Below are 16,155 nucleotides of genomic sequence, written 5' to 3' on the forward strand. Positions count from 1 at the left end.
AGATTTTGTAAACCTAGAACCTGAAGTTTGGAGGAGGTTACCTTTACCACTATTGTTTTCTAAATCACATTAGTTTAGATTTTATTTTCTAAAGAACAAAACAACCAAACCAATCAATTACTCATTTTATTTAGTTAATTTAGATAGAAAACCAATTCTGACCACATACTCCTCGTGGACCGACACCCTACTTACCCTAACTAGTTAAGGTATTTAGGAACTTTTTATAAATATTTTTTTGACCGACCAAACGACATCGATCAAAATGGCGCCGTTGCCGGGGAGTTAGTGCGCTTAGTTTTGGTTTTTAGTTTAGTTTAGTTTCTTTCAAAATTAAAAAAAAAAACCTAAAATATTGTTTTTTTTTGTTCAGTATTACACGAGGTTGTGTTACTTGTGCAGGCTATCATGGACGTGAATTATGATGATGGCCAGTATTATTATGAGCCGTGTTCGTGTTGTGGTGAATTTGGTCATTGGGCTCAAGATTGCCAAAATAAGTACAGGATGAATCAAAACATCCAGTGCAATAATCAACGAGGGGGTTATTCAAACGACTGCCAGTATCAAATCGGTCGACAAGTGGATCAGTCTGAATTGAATGACATCCGGGTAGCTATCAAGGAGCTAACAAGCATAGTCAAAGAGGTCATGTATCGACAAGAGATCCTAGAGGCTAGGCATCAATTGTTGTTGGAACAAACTGAACAGATAGTTACACATGTACGTGGGGTAGTTGCAGTAATCACAGATTCAGGTACGTCATCTAATCATAATCAAGTCGACCCAACACATCAGTTTTCCAGTTCCCAAAACACAGACAGTGCACACATTAATACGGTAAGTTTTCAACCATCATCTGAGCTTTATGTGAATGAACAGATTCCATCACCAAGGGTTGAGAAAGTGGTAGAGCATAGTGTTTATGACGTTGATCAGGATTTGATTTCACAAACTAAATTGGAAACTAAAGATGTGGAAAAATCCTTTAATGTTCCATTTCCTTCGGCGTTAATAGCCCCGGTGTCAACTAAACCAAAAGCGAATTCAACACATGATGAAAAATGGGAAAAATTCGAAAATCGAAATATTAATTTACCCTTTTTGAAAATAATTAAAGAAAATCTTGATAATGTTGAGTGTTTAAAAGAATTAAGTTCCAGAAAACGACGTCACAAAATTCCAAAAGAATTAGATTTAACTAATAATGTGAATGCCGTTTTGTTGGGTACTCTTCCCACGAAACTCCAAGATCTGGGAGCGCCTATTATTTCTATACAAGTTGGTAATTTTAAAATAGACCGGGCTTTATTGGATCTTGGAGCGAGTGTTAGTATTTTACCGGGGAGTTTATTTGATCAGTGTGATTTTGGTTCATTAGAAAAAGCTGACACAACTGTGGTTTTAGCTGATCAAACTCCTACAAGTCCTAGGGGGATTGTGCGGGATGTGATAATTAAAGTTGGTGATTTTTATTATCCGGTAGATTTTCTTGTTCTTGATTGTGTTAAAAATTATCAACCAACTGTTATTTTGGGAAGACCGTTCTTAGCCACCGCTCATGCTAATATTAATTGTGTTGAAAGAACGGTCAAGTTTAGGTTTGGGTCTCAAAAGATGACAATTAAAATATTTTCCAGTTTGACTAAACCTAAAGCTAATGACAAAAGTGGACCTTCTGAAGAGAAGAGTCAGAAAGAGTGTTTTATGGTTAACGGGTTAGGCGAAAATAAAAGGAAGAGACAGAGAAAAAGAACAAAGAAGAGGAAAAGGAAAGGATCATACCCGTCGGATGAGGAGGAGGCATACATGTTATTCCTTGACAAATATTGGGGAATGGGTGCTGATGATAGTGATGATATGATGAAGAAGGCGTGCAAGCATCCCACTCAACCACCATGAGTGCCAGGTTAGGTCTGGCTGAAGACGTTAAACTTAGCGCTCTCTGGAGGCAGCCTGAGGATGTAGAGTATTGTATTTGTGTTTTGTTTTGTTTTGTTTTGCTTTGTTTGGTTTTGCTTTGGTGTTGTGTTTGTGTTTTGGCAGGATATTACGTTTCAACCCTCGCGGATGCAATGATTCAAGTGTGGGGATGTTTGGCAACATCCCCGTTGAGATATCGGCGAATCCAAGAGATGTTTATGAACCGGTCCGATTACCGTAGCTGCATCACTACCAACACTGCTGATTTACTAATCAGGTTGTGTCTTGTTCTCATTTTGTGCACCTTTGTATATAATCATGTTTAAGTTTTTGGTTGGGCGGTTGGGTGGTGTTTTGATGTGTTTGTTTGTTTGGTGGGATGTGTTAGTTGGTGGTGTGTTTTAAAAAAAAATAATAAAAAAAAATACAAAAAGAAATTTGGGATTTGAGAGTATTAGCGAAAGCTAATGTTCTTGGTTAAAAGCGATCATCCCTTCAAAACTATACATTGGGACAATGTATCCCAAGTGTGGGGATGGGGGAAATTTTTGAGAAATTAAAAAGTTTTGTAAATCCAAGCGAAAAGTGTAACAATTTGAAAACTTGATATTGTACCATTTAACACACCGACACCCGTTCTTAGCTTTTTCTTGGTGAGAATTGAACCACATATGAGAGTTAATTCTTTGCTTGAGTGGCGGTGTGTGTAGTGTGTAAATAGAACTTGTGTGTGAATGCTTGTTAAATCCTAGAGTTGGCATGCTTTTGAAGATGATAAAGGACTTTTAGGATGCCTCGTCTAGATGTGTGAGAGTGAGGGAATTGGGGGTTGGACCTCATACGTTACATATATGAGCTTGGTATTGTGAGGGGTGGGGGTTTGGTCTTTAGAAAGCCATGTTTGAGCCTTATACTATTCGGTTGTGACCCAAACCTACTTCTTACAAAAAAAAAAAAAAAAAAAAAAAAAAAAAAAAAAAAACTTTACCTATTGAGATGACCCGGTTTAGGAATTTAGTTTGTGATTGTTGATGTTCTTGTATATATTGTTGAGTTTTATGTGTTATGAAAAAAAAATGAAAAAAAAAAGAAAAGAAAAAAAAAGAAAGAGAAAAATATGAGAAAAATACAAAAAAAAAAAGAAGTATTTAGTTGTAATAGTAGTTGAGAATGTCGAAGAAGTTGTGTATATAGTTGATGTTTGCTTTGTTTAGTAGTAGAAATAAAAACCGGGTCAAATCAATTAGCTCTTGCATATATATCCCACCATTTTCCTACCTTTGCACCTAGCCCCATAACAACCCGTAAGTTTCTTTGATTCAAAAGCATGCTAAATATTTGTTAGAAGGAAACTTGATTCTCATACAAACTTATTGTCGCACACACACATACATGCGTTGAGTGGTTTAGCATAACATGCTAATTTTTCTTGTCACCGAGAGTTGTGTGAGGGGTGTGTCTTGCGGTATGATTGAAAGTGAGTAAAAGGACGATACTTTAGCTTGGTTTGCATGATTGATCGCTTGAGGATTGAAAATAGTTTTTGAATAGGTTGCCTGGGACAAGCAACGGGTAAGTGTGGGGATGTGACGGGTGGTCCGTAGGACAACCCTTAAAATGTCTAAATACATATACATTCCATGCTTAATTCGGCTTATTGTTTGAACTTGGTAACTATTAGTTGTTTGGACGTGCAGGTGCAAATGGAGCATAAAAGAGAAAGAATTTGGAGCATCAATAAAAAATTAATTTTTGGAATTGAAGAATTAAGAGGATAGCATGATAGAGGACGAAATTACGAGAACGTAGGCGAAAACGGTGAAGAAAACGGAGTTGAAACGAAAAAGTTATGCTGAAAACAAGTTTTCAACGTTGCCTGCCGTAAAACAGGAGCTCCTGGGCGTAAGACTTCAATGACAGCCGTAAGCTACGACTGGGAGGCGTAGCTTACGGCTCCGACTGATCCAAAAAGTGTAACTCCTCATTTAATGGCCAATTTGAGGGAATTTATGGGGACCTATCATTGCTATTCGGTTATGCTTCACTTGTGAACGAATTTGGTGAGTTCTTGGAGACTTTTTGGTGTGAAGAACACATTGGAATCATAAGTTAATTGTCTTTGATCTTGATGAACAATATTACTTTTGTTATGATGTTGCTTCAAGCCATGTGTGGCTAAATCATACGTGGCCTCCTCCAGACAGATGGTTCAGTTAGGTTTTATTTCTTTCCAGTTTTATTCATGTTTGGAATTACTTTTGGATTGACAAACCTTTATAAGTAATTTGATGTGTTGATTTTGTTTGAACTATTTGCTTGTGTTTTTGAGTCCTTACTTTACAATTTGTTCGGTTGATGATAAAACCTTGTAGCGGATTGGGTGACATAGAGTAGGTTGATTCACGCTAGTGAATAGGGTTAATTGACTTATAAGAGATCTGATGACAAAGACCCGTTTTCAGTAACCAATCAAACTAATCAACTTTTCCACGCTATGTCTATGTGGTGTCAATTATTGAATTAAACTGAGATTTTGTAAACCTAGAACCTGAAGTTTGGAGGAGGTTACCTTTACCACTATTGTTTTCTAAATCACATTAGTTTAGATTTTATTTTCTAAAGAACAAAACAACCAAACCAATCAATTACTCATTTTATTTAGTTAATTTAGATAGAAAACCAATTCTGACCACATACTCCTCGTGGACCGACACCCTACTTACCCTAACTAGTTAAGGTATTTAGGAACTTTCTATAAATATTTTTTTGACCGACCAAACGACATCGATCAATGCTGAAGGAATGAAAGGTTACCTAAAAGAACTAGAACAAGGAAATGATGGAATTTGGAAATTCCATAAGAAACGAATTTGGGTACCTAAGCAAGGAGAGTTAAGAAATAAGATTTTAGAAGAAGCTCATAAATCTAGGTATACCATGCACCCAGGAAATAATAAGATATACCAAGATTTAAGGAATAATTTCTGGTGGATCGGAATGAAAAAGGATATAGCCGAATACGTATCCAAGTGCTTAACTTGTTCACAAGTTAAAGCTGAACACCAAGAACCTTCAGGATTATTACAACAGCTAGAAATGCCTGAATGGAAATGGGAACTTATAACAATGGATTTTGTTACCAAGTTACCCAGAACCAGAAAAGGTAATGATGCGATTTGGGTAATCGTAGACCGATTAACCAAGTCAGCTCATTTCTTACCAATGAAAGAAACCTTTAACATGGAAAGGTTAGCACAACTGTACGTGGACGAAGTAGTATCCCTACATGGAGTCCCACTCTCTATTGTATCAGATAGAGATAGTCGTTTTACTTCTCATTTCTGGACAAGTTTTCAGAAAGCAATAGGAACTCGACTAAATCTAAGTACTGCTTATCATCCACAAACAGACGGACAGAGCGAAAGGACAATACAAACTCTAGAAGACATGCTCCGAGCATGTGTAATTGACTTTGGTGGTAATTGGGATAGCCATTTGCCATTAATAGAATTCTCCTATAACAATAGTTATCATTCAAGCATCGAAGCTGCACCATTCGAAGCACTGTATGGACGCAAATGCAGAACTCCAGTATGTTGGGCAGAAATCGGAGAAAGTCAATTATCAGGTCCTGAAATAGTACAAGAAACTGCTGACAAAATAACTCAGATCAAGGAAAGACTGAAAACAGCTCGAGATCGTCAGAAAAGCTATGCAGACAATCGTCGCAAGCCTTTAGAATTTCAAATCGGAGATAAAGTACTTTTAAAAGTTTCTCCTTGGAAAGGAGTAGTACGATTCGGTAAGAAAGGAAAGTTGAGTCCCAGATACGTAGGACCATTTCCAATAAGCCAACGAATAGGACCAGTAGCTTATCGATTACAACTACCAGAAGAGTTAGCTGGAGTACATGATGTATTTCATGTATCCAACCTCAAGAAATGTTTATCAGACGAGTCCCTAATAGTACCTCTTCAAGATATAGAGGTAAATGAAAAGCTGAAATTCGTAGAGAAACCCCTACAAATAGAAGACCGGAAGATCAAGTTTCTCAAGCACAAACGACTAGTGCTAGTAAAAGTCAAATGGGAATCCAAGAGAGGACCAGAGTACACTTGGGAACTGGAATCAGAGATGAAACGAAAGTACCCTCATCTATTTCAGTAAATCTCGAGGACGAGATTTTTCTTAAGGTGAGGAGGATGTAACAACTGCCACTAAAATCCATAATTAGGATGGTAATTAGGTAATAAGGAAACCCTAATCGAGACACCCAAGTAATTCTGCACTAACCCTAAAATTTTCAGAATAATCAGAATCAGGATCAGGGCCCCTAAAACTCAAGGGGGTTAAACCCTAAATGATAATTATCTTCGAAATACGTTGTCTAAATTCTGAAATCTCAAAACGGCGACTCAGCATGCCTATACCCACAACAAGGCTACCCTAGGCCATAAAGATGTGCCCCGCGATACGCGACAGGCACGGGTAAACCTGTCGCGACACGCGGGAGGTACCAAATTCGGGTATAAATAGGGGGGTCTGGGACTGAATCAGATTGCTCATTTCGACGTTAAAACTCATAATATACACTGAGTTATACGTAGATTATTATCAAACACACACTAATCACGAGGTGCTGCCGCAATCAGGGTAATAACTCGATCGCTATTACGATTCAACGTCCGATCGATTATAACTATCCAACGATAGTCCGGGTGCTGCTCAATTGAGCTTATACTTTGATTATTCGTCGTGATTTCGACTTGAATATTTGAGTGCTGTTCGAATTCGGACTATACTCTGTTATTCGTTGTGAATCCGATTGAATTATCGAGTATTGCACTGATTAATCGTTGTGAGGGTTTAATCTCGTGAATTGACGTAACTGCTGTATTAGTTACTAACCTGTCTGTGTGTGCATTGTGTTAAACTAGGTGTAATCAAGGCTAATCAGTAGGCATTATCTATTTGCTCGTTAAATCTGCAATGTGAGTCATTCTCCTTTTTAAACTGTTTTCTCACAGTTTGTGAGTAAGTATTACAATACCTCAAATTATTTTCAAGGTTATAATTACAGGGATTAAGTCTTTGTAATCACCAAATTACAGCTGGTATGTGGGGTATTGTGCACATTACTATTTCTATCACTCTATGTGAGTGAGTATTACTCTATGTGAGTGATTATTACTCTGTGTGAGTAAACCGTCACTATTAGGGCGACGGGACCCAATAGTGGTATGACCACAGTCACAGATCCGGTCGAGTGACAAATACCCATTCTTGATAATTGGTTGATAGAAACATTGTAATCGCTCTTAATACTGTAAATTTATAACTACGGGTCGTTTTAGAAAATGGAATGATTCACTCAGTATTTCCCCGCTGACAAAACCTTTTTCAAACCTGTTTCAGGTGATCTGTGTGATCCAGGAAAAGTGCAGTAAAGCACTATCCAGCTCAAGAAGTGGCTCAGTGTAAATAAACCAATAAAACGTGTTTTGAAAAATAAAGATTTCTGTGTGAAATCAACTTATTGTAAATTATGGGATTTATCCCCTAAAAACTTTGTGTAATATATTAAAACGAGCATATTTTTACGGTTAAAAGATCCTGTAATACAAGACTTCCGCTGCCATTAGATACCACGGGTACCACTGGAACTGCTCGCGGACCCCAACTCCGTCCAGGGTAGGGTCGGGGGTCGCGACAACAATATACTTCAAAATCTTCTGTTCCTTCTGGTAAGGCTAAGATTGGAGCATTGGTTAATTTCTGCTTCAAGATTTTAAAGGCTTCTTCTTGAACCTTTAATTGATGATATCCGGAGCGCAAGTCTATTCTAGAAAAGTACCTAGCGCCTTGTAATTGATCAAAAAGATCATCAATCCTAGGTAATGGGTACCGATTCTTAATTGTAACCTTATTTAGCTCTCTATAATCGATACACATTCTCATTGATCCATCTTTCTTTTTCACAAACAACACTGGTGCACCCCAAGGGAATGAACTAGGTTGTATAAATCCTTTGCTTAGTAATTCATCTAATTGTTTCTTCAATTCTAGCATTTCGGTAGGAGCTAATCGATAGGGTGCCTTTGCTATCGGTGTAGTTCCTGGAATTAGATGAATTCTAAATTCTACCTCCCTATCTGGTGGTAACCCAGGTAAATCTTCCGGGAATATATCTGGGTATTCTGAGACTACAGGAATTTCCTTAAATTCTTTACCTTTAGTACTAATGATTACTGAAATCATATATACTATTCCTTGTTTTCGTTCATAATTAGCAACTTTCATTACTGATATGAACTTCAGTGGCTTTTGAGGTTTATCTCCTGTAATCATGATTACTTCTCCAGTAGGTGATGAATTTCTATAGAGTTTTTATCACAAATGATTTGAGCATGGTTGACTATTAACCAATCCATTCCTAACACAACATCAAATTCAGCTAATTTCATAGGTAATAGGTTTGCATCAAATTTATGACCTAAAAGTTCTATTACTACTTTTTGCAAAACCTGATTGATTTTTACTGAATTCCCATCTGCGGTTTCGACTGTAAAAATCTGCCTAATGGTAGTTAAGGGTAGCTTGGCAGAATGAAGTATTTATAAAACTTTGGTTTGCACCAGAGTCAAACAATACTTTTGCATAAACGTCGTGAACTAAAAACGTACCGGCTATCACATCCGGGATAAGCTCTGCTTCTTGAGTGGTTAGCTGGAATGCTCTGGCATTCTTCTTAGTAGCTCCTTCAGTCGCCTTGGTTTTGTTGTCTACTGGTTTGACTAATTTAGGACATTCTATTTTGAAATGTCCGGCTTCTCCACAATTGTAACAAATTATGGATTTCTTTCTGCAGTTTTCTTCACGACGTCCTATCGTTTTGCAAAAATTGCAAATTTTATTACATTTTCCAAAATGTTTCTTTTTGCAAATTTTGCAGAATGGCAAAGTTGAAGATTGCCCTGCTCCTCTTTTCTTGAAACTACTATTACCCACCCTAAATCCTTGGGTAATTTTCTGAGCTAGTTCCTTCTTCCTGTCTTCATCTCTTGTGCGTATCAATTCCTCAGTCAGAGTGTTAGCTAATTCTACAGCATCGTCAATAGTGCGAGGTCTCGCAGCCTTAACGATATTGCGAATTTCGCTAATTAATCCCCAAATATAGCGAGAAATGAGTATCGGTTCTGGCGAAGCTAGTGTTGGTACTACTCTAGCATATTCAAAGAATGTCGAAGTATAACCACGACAATCTACACCTATCATCCGATGATTTGGGAACTTATTTGCCATTTGTTCTTTTTCATACTCAGGACAGAATTTTCTTTCTACAAGATTCTTAAATTCTTCCCAAGTCATAGCATAAGCCCTATTTCTTCCTTTAGATTGTAACACAGTGTTCCACCATTCGAGTACTCCTTTAAACAGATTTGATGCGTACATGACCTGATCATCTTTAGCACACTTACTTATTGCAATTACTGCTTCGGTTTTCTCTAACCAATGCAGTGATGCAGTTGCCCCTTCATTGCCTGCAAATTCAGTGGGTTTACAAGCAAGGAATTCTTTGAAAGTGCAACCAGGTGTTGCAGCTTTCAGTTTCTTAGGGAGCGACGTGTGCTGGGATTCATTATCATGATTATCATGATTATTGCCTTCGTTTATACTATTACTGAAGTTATCTTCAGAAGTACGTTTACTAGGAACGATATGTTGCGGTTCGATTGGACTTTTTACAGCAGCAACGAATGCTGGAATAGCATTGGCTATCCCTTGAGCAACAATATTTTCAATATCTTGTCTAGTCATATATTGATCCCCTGGATGTTGCTCCGACTGATTAACCTCATTTACCGGTTCATTACAAATATTTGCCATCTGATAATATATATATAATTTTTATTAGTATTTGATAAATAGCAATTATACACAAACAATCAGACAATTTACAATACACGTATAGTCAAAACTATCGATTTCTCGATTCCATTTTATATCTGTTATAGTATGCATCAATACACACCAATATTTTACAAAGTTTTATTCGTAGTTATGTTACAGACTGATTTCACTATTTCTTTTACTATTACACAACTATAGTTTTACCACCCTCCTATCTCTTGCCACTTGTCGTCCTAAAAACGAAATTCCCTTTCATCATACTTCCAGGCAATTTGTCCCCCTATCTCCCTGATTCTATTCCCTGCATCCATCAATTCTTCACCATAATGGCGAAGTTCAGCCATATTTTCGTTACTCATTGGTGGATTAGGTAGGGGTTCTGGATCGAATTGTGGAAGAAAGGAATAAGGGTCGTTGACAATATTTTGAAATTGCCAATCATTTGTCCACCATTCGTCCATTTCTACAGGTTGGGAATGGACTATTGGTTCCGGGATTGCTGGTTCAAAGTTCATAGGGAGTGGATTTTCAATAGGATAGGTAAAAACATTAGTATTGACAGGCTGAATAGTCTCACAGCTTGCCAATAGGAAATCTATTTCCTCCTGAAAAGTTATTCCCTGGTTTTGGTTGGAGCTCTCTCCAATTTCTATCTGAGTTGGTCTAAAACCTTGTCCTACTTCCATTTCTATTTCCTTAGAATATTCCTCAAACTGTATTTCCATTTGCCTAGAATCTTTCTTGACTTCAGTTTCCATCTCTTGCTGTTTAGTACTTTCTTTGATTACAATTTCTTTTCCTTTTTCTAAAGGGTCCTTTATTTTAGGAAGTTTCGTGGCTGGCTTTTTCCTACGGATACGACTACCCCATACATAATTCTTTCTTTTCTTTCGTTTTGGCTTTGTCAAAGGTGGAGCATTGAATTCTACAGGTTTTTCCACATCAACAAAGTATCCAGTGAAATCTTTGGAAACTTCTACATTCACCGGGTAAAGATCGAGGTTCTGAAAGGCTTCAGATATCTCATTCATGCTGTGTAGCATATATGCAAAATGCACAAAAATACTAAGTTAAAACTTTGGAACAAAGTTTAACAAATAAACATTGAAGTTTTATTGCACACTATTTGTACAAAATAACAGGAAAGAACACACTCGGATTTATTTATTTATTTACTGGGAAGTGCTATTACTAGACTTAGGGTTTTTTAAAGATCTGCATGTTCTGCTACTGTGGCTAACATATATAAATTTGCCCATTTCTCATCTAGCTTGTCTTCCCAAGGTGATTTATTGATTAATTCCTGGGTTTCCCTTTTAATCCTCTTTTCTCGGATTTGCTCTTTACTTTTCTTAATAGTCATACTCCTTTTTCTAGGAGAAAGCGGTTTCTCATATTGTGCTTTTCGCACAAATATTCCTTCTTCAGGAATTGTAGGGAGTTTTGAAGATTTGTTTTGGGATGAACTTCCCTCTTCGTAGACTGACCTATCTAATTTAAGATAGATATTTTGCAGCTTTTGCTTACCCATACTGTAACTAACACATAGTCAGTTTATAAAACACATAATCACATAATAGTAATCAGGAAAAATTAAGTATTTCTAAATACTTAATTAGCTTAACTCAGTGGCTCTCATACCACCTCATTTCTGTCACGGCCCCCGACCCGGTTTGACCCGTTTCAGGATCCGCGGGACAGAAATCCCGTGATATTTATTTAATTGAGTTTAACAACGGAAGTTTATCATCAGGATCGTTGTAAAGCTAAAAACTTTTCCCGATTATTTTATTTCACAATTCGGGATAAAATCCCGGTAATTTACAATAACATGATTTTACTGATAAATCTTTATTTTCAGAAAACATATTTCTCTATTTTATAATGAGCCACTTTCTTAAGCTTGAAATGCTTCCCAACACTTTTCCTGAATTACAATAGATCACCTGAAACATGTTTGAAAAAGGTTTTGTCAGCGGGAAATACTGAGTGAATCATTCAGTTTACTAAAATGACTCGTTTATTATAATTTACAGTATTAAGAGTTTTTACATATGTTTCTGATATCTACCAACTACCCACAGTATTTGTCACTCGACCGGATCTGTGACTGTGGTCATATCACCATTGGCTGCCCCAATGAATGACGTATATCACTTATTTTTAGGTTCGCCCACCTAATGTGATTAAAACAGTAGTAATGTGCACAATACCCCACATACCGGCTGTAATTTGGTGATTACATAAACTTAATCACTGTAATTATAATTCTGAAAATAATTTGGAGTATTGTAAAACATTTGATAAAAAGAGAATGACTCACATTGCAGATTTAACACGGACAGAATATGGTTTAGCCTTGTTAACCTAATTTAAATAATAATGCACACAAAACCGGGTTAGTGATCAATACAGCATTTACGATAACTCACGAGATCAAATTCTCACAACGAACGACAAAGTGCAATACTTAAACATCCATCGATTTAACGACGAACGACAAAGTATAACCCTATGTGGGCGGCACTTAAACATCCATTGGATATATTGATCAGTCGGAAAATGAATCGTAATAGCGATCGAGTGACTCCCCTGCTTTGCGGCAGCACTTCGTGATCAGTGTGTGTTTAATTGTAGTGTTATAACTCTAATTCGACGTATACAGAAACTTTGGACGTCGTTTTAACTTCTGAAAGCAAGTGCCAATGTCTGCTAGTTATAGTGATTTTTGGGACATGCTTACGGACCGTATGCCATTTCCCCTTACGGTCCGTAAGGGATACAGTCTAATTATATAGGCTAGCTGGGTTCGGGACTAGCTTGCATGAATTGACAGTTTTATTAATTTCTATTGTGACAACGTTTTTTAGAGATAATTATCACTAGGGTTTATTCCCCCCTGAGTTTTAGGGGCCCTGATCCTAATTCCAATTGTTCTGAAAATTTTAGGGTTAGTGCAGAATTACTTGGGTGTCTCAATTAGGGTTTTCTTATTGACTAATTATCATTCTAATTATTGATTTTAATGAGAGTTATTACAATATATTTGATGATATTTTATGAAAAAAACATTCTTTTTTTCATTTTACATCTAAACCTGAAAACCGAATAACCCAACCCGAACCCAAATAACCCATACCCAAACAACCCGAACTTTAAATGGGTCAGTTATCGGATCATTTTTCCTAGCCAAAAACCCAAACATCTCGACCCGAATAACCCGAAACTCAAAAAAATAACCCGAAGAACACCCTTGATTGGTTGTGTCACGTGACATTTTCTAAAAAAAGAGTTACTTAAAAAAAGTCAACCGGATTTTATTTCAAATTATGGTATATTAATACATAATTACTATTACTATATATTATTATTATTATTTCTATATATTACTATATGACGACGGGCCAATGGATTGCTCCGTTTACCCGTCTTGGGCTGCTACCATGCAGGCCCAACAAATAAAGCCCAAGAAGCGATTTAACTTGCCCACTAAGGTTTCCCTTATATGAAAATGGACGGGAAGGAAAAGATAAGAGAACACAGGACTGTATTTAATGCGTGATATGAAGAGGATCTTTTGGCTGGCATTGTACTTCTCAGCCGGAAACATTAAATGAGAAGGAAATCTTACCGTTGGGGGCCAGACACGTGTTTGAGCATCCCGAAGATCGGCAGAGTCCGTTAGATCACCTCGTTCATATCCCACATGTGAGATAAGATCTCTCAGTTATATAAGAGAGAAGAAAGACGATCAAGAAGGCAAGTCTAAGGTATCACTAAATGCTATCACATTTATTCCAACCATAATTCTCCTACATTAAATATACACACATATTTATTAGATTCAGACCATTGAGAATTATTCCGGTGATCACACTCATCGGGATAAGCTTCTCAACCTCTCCGGCAAGTTACTTATTCTCACGCCGGAGCTTGGTTACGGACCCCCCCCCCCCCCGGGCCCTCCGTAACGAGGCTAACTTTACTTTTTTGTAGCAACGAGAGCTGGGATATTCCGACGTCAGCGAAGACCTTTTGAACGTCACCAGGGATTTGGGTATTCCACATTGGCGCCATCCGTGGGACATCTCAGTCTAACTGGTGTTCCCATTTCAAAACTCCGACGTTGTAATAACCCATTTCAAGAGAAACAACATGGCAACACCACCAGGCTCACGAATCATCCAGACGGTGCAGAACGATCGTGATAAGGTCACAGTGGAAGACATTACCCACGAAGAAGAGAATGAAAACCATGTGGAAACCCTGGAAAGGGAGGAAGCCATTACTCCAGATTTTGTTGCCATACAAAGGGAAAAGTTGAAAAAGCATCTTGAGGATCTAGAAAGACAGGAGAGACTTGACAGCCTCAGGGCTAGACTATCCTTTGACACACCATCCAACCAGGAAGGAGTGGATCCGCAAAGCAAAAACGGTGGCAATGACCCACTAGAAACCTTCATGACAACCCTTAGGCAGATGTTCTCAGAGGAGAGAGAAGATCTCATTACAGGAAAGAAACAGAAAGGAAAAAAAAAGAGAAAGAGAATCAAAGCGATGATGGTCTGGATCAGCCTTACCTCCCTCGGGACTTAGCTGAAATCTCAAAGTTCACCAAGAGGATCGCTGAAGCACCCATGCCCCCTAAGACGAAGCTGCCTCCAAACTTCGACAAGTATGACGGGACCAAAGATCCTGAAGATCATCTCCATGCTTTCAAAGGTGCAGTACAACTGGGCCGGTGGCCTATGCCAGTTTGGTGCCACATGTTTGTGCAAACTCTAACGGAGGGAGCCAGGCTCTGGTTTGACAGCCTTCCCCCAGGAGGAATTGACAGCTATGAAGAGCTAAGTGAGAAGTTTTTGGGGAACTTCGGCCAACAAAGAAAAGTGATCAAGAACCCAAACGAAATCATGCATATAAGGCAAAGGGACAATGAACGGATAGATCAGTACATGGAGAGGTTTGTCAAGGAAAGTATGAACATCAAAGATGTCCCGGAGGTTATGAAGATCAGTAGCTTCATCAACGGACTGAAGATGGCACAGCTGTGTGAAAAACTAGGGGAGGAGTTCCCACACTCATTCGAAAATCTCATGGACAGGGTCAGGGCCTTCGTCAGGGGCAAAGACACGGTCAGCAAAGCTAAAGAAATGGAAGCCCCTCCCCGAAGGGTCAACCCAGCTCCAAAACCTCTCGAAAAAGGTACACCTTACTCACGAAAACCAGCTCTTGATAGAATGTTGCATGATAGAACGAGACCCTCGTATTCCCCATATAGGCCTCGGGGGAGAGGCTCATTCCCCTACTCTGACAGCTTCACCCCTCTCACCAAAACTCCAAGTGAAATACTGGCCACTGAGAGGGTGAAGAACTCCTTCCCAAGACCACCACCCATAAAACCAGGGCCAAAGGCACAACCGAACGAATACTGTGACTTCCATAGGGGATTCGTTCATAAAATTGATGACTGTATGTATCTAAAGAGGGAAATAGAGGCCGTAGTAAAAACGGGTAAACTGGCTCATTTAGTCAAGGAAATTAAGGAGGGAGGAGGGGACCACAAAGTGAAAGATGTGAGGGAGCCCAGAAGGGCAGATGTAGACATGATTCGGAGAAGGGATGAATTTGATACCACCAGGAGTGTCAAGGCCAGAATCCTGGGCTCCCCAGACCGCATGAAAGCTCCCATCTTGATGCCACACCTGGAGGAGAACGAGGTACATCGGCTCCCCTTAACATTTCAGCCATAATAGCTGGGCACAAGGTAGCCAAGATACATGTGGACGGGGGAAGCGGAGTAGAAGTGATATATGAACACTGTTTCCTAAGTTTTGACAGGGATGTGAGAGATCGGCTCGAGGAAGATTCTATCCCCCTAGTAGGTTTCAACAACAGTGTGTCACACCCCTTGGGAAAGATCAGACTCCCATTTACAGTCGGGGTAGGAGATCGTGTCCGAACCATAAATTTAACTTTCACAGTGGTCCGAGCACCCTCAAAATACATTACGATCCTAGGAAGACCTGGGATTGGCGATCTGCAAGCACAGACATCAACCCCATATGGAGATCTAGTGTTCCAAACGACAAAAGGCTTGGCTTGGGTAAAATCTGCATACGAAGTAGTGTCTCCAGTCTCCGAAGGAGAGATGTCTCAGAAACCCCAAAAAGATGGGGTCGAAGAGTGGGTCCTTTGTGACAGGTTCTCGAAGCAGACGGTTAAGGTGGGAAGCCACCTAAGTGACAAATGTAAGAGTGCCCTCAAGGAGCTGCTTCTCTTCAACATAGATGTGTTTGCATTTCAGCACGGAGACATGAC

The 16,155-nt window shown here is 38.7% G+C and overlaps 1 protein-coding gene across 1 annotated transcript; it reads left to right on the top strand.

The window, feature by feature from the left end:
- Nucleotides 1-14,471: 14,471 nt before the first annotated feature.
- On the top strand, nucleotides 14,472-15,587 carry LOC110944389. Its single transcript, XM_022186051.1, has one exon. It carries the CDS (start codon nucleotides 14,472-14,474, stop codon nucleotides 15,585-15,587), a length of 1,116 nt encoding a protein of 371 aa, XP_022041743.1.
- The last annotated feature ends 568 nt before the right edge of the window (nucleotides 15,588-16,155 follow it).

This window comes from Helianthus annuus, chromosome 6 (assembly GCF_002127325.2).
Source record: "Helianthus annuus cultivar XRQ/B chromosome 6, HanXRQr2.0-SUNRISE, whole genome shotgun sequence".
Taxonomy (NCBI): Eukaryota; Viridiplantae; Streptophyta; class Magnoliopsida; order Asterales; family Asteraceae; genus Helianthus; species Helianthus annuus.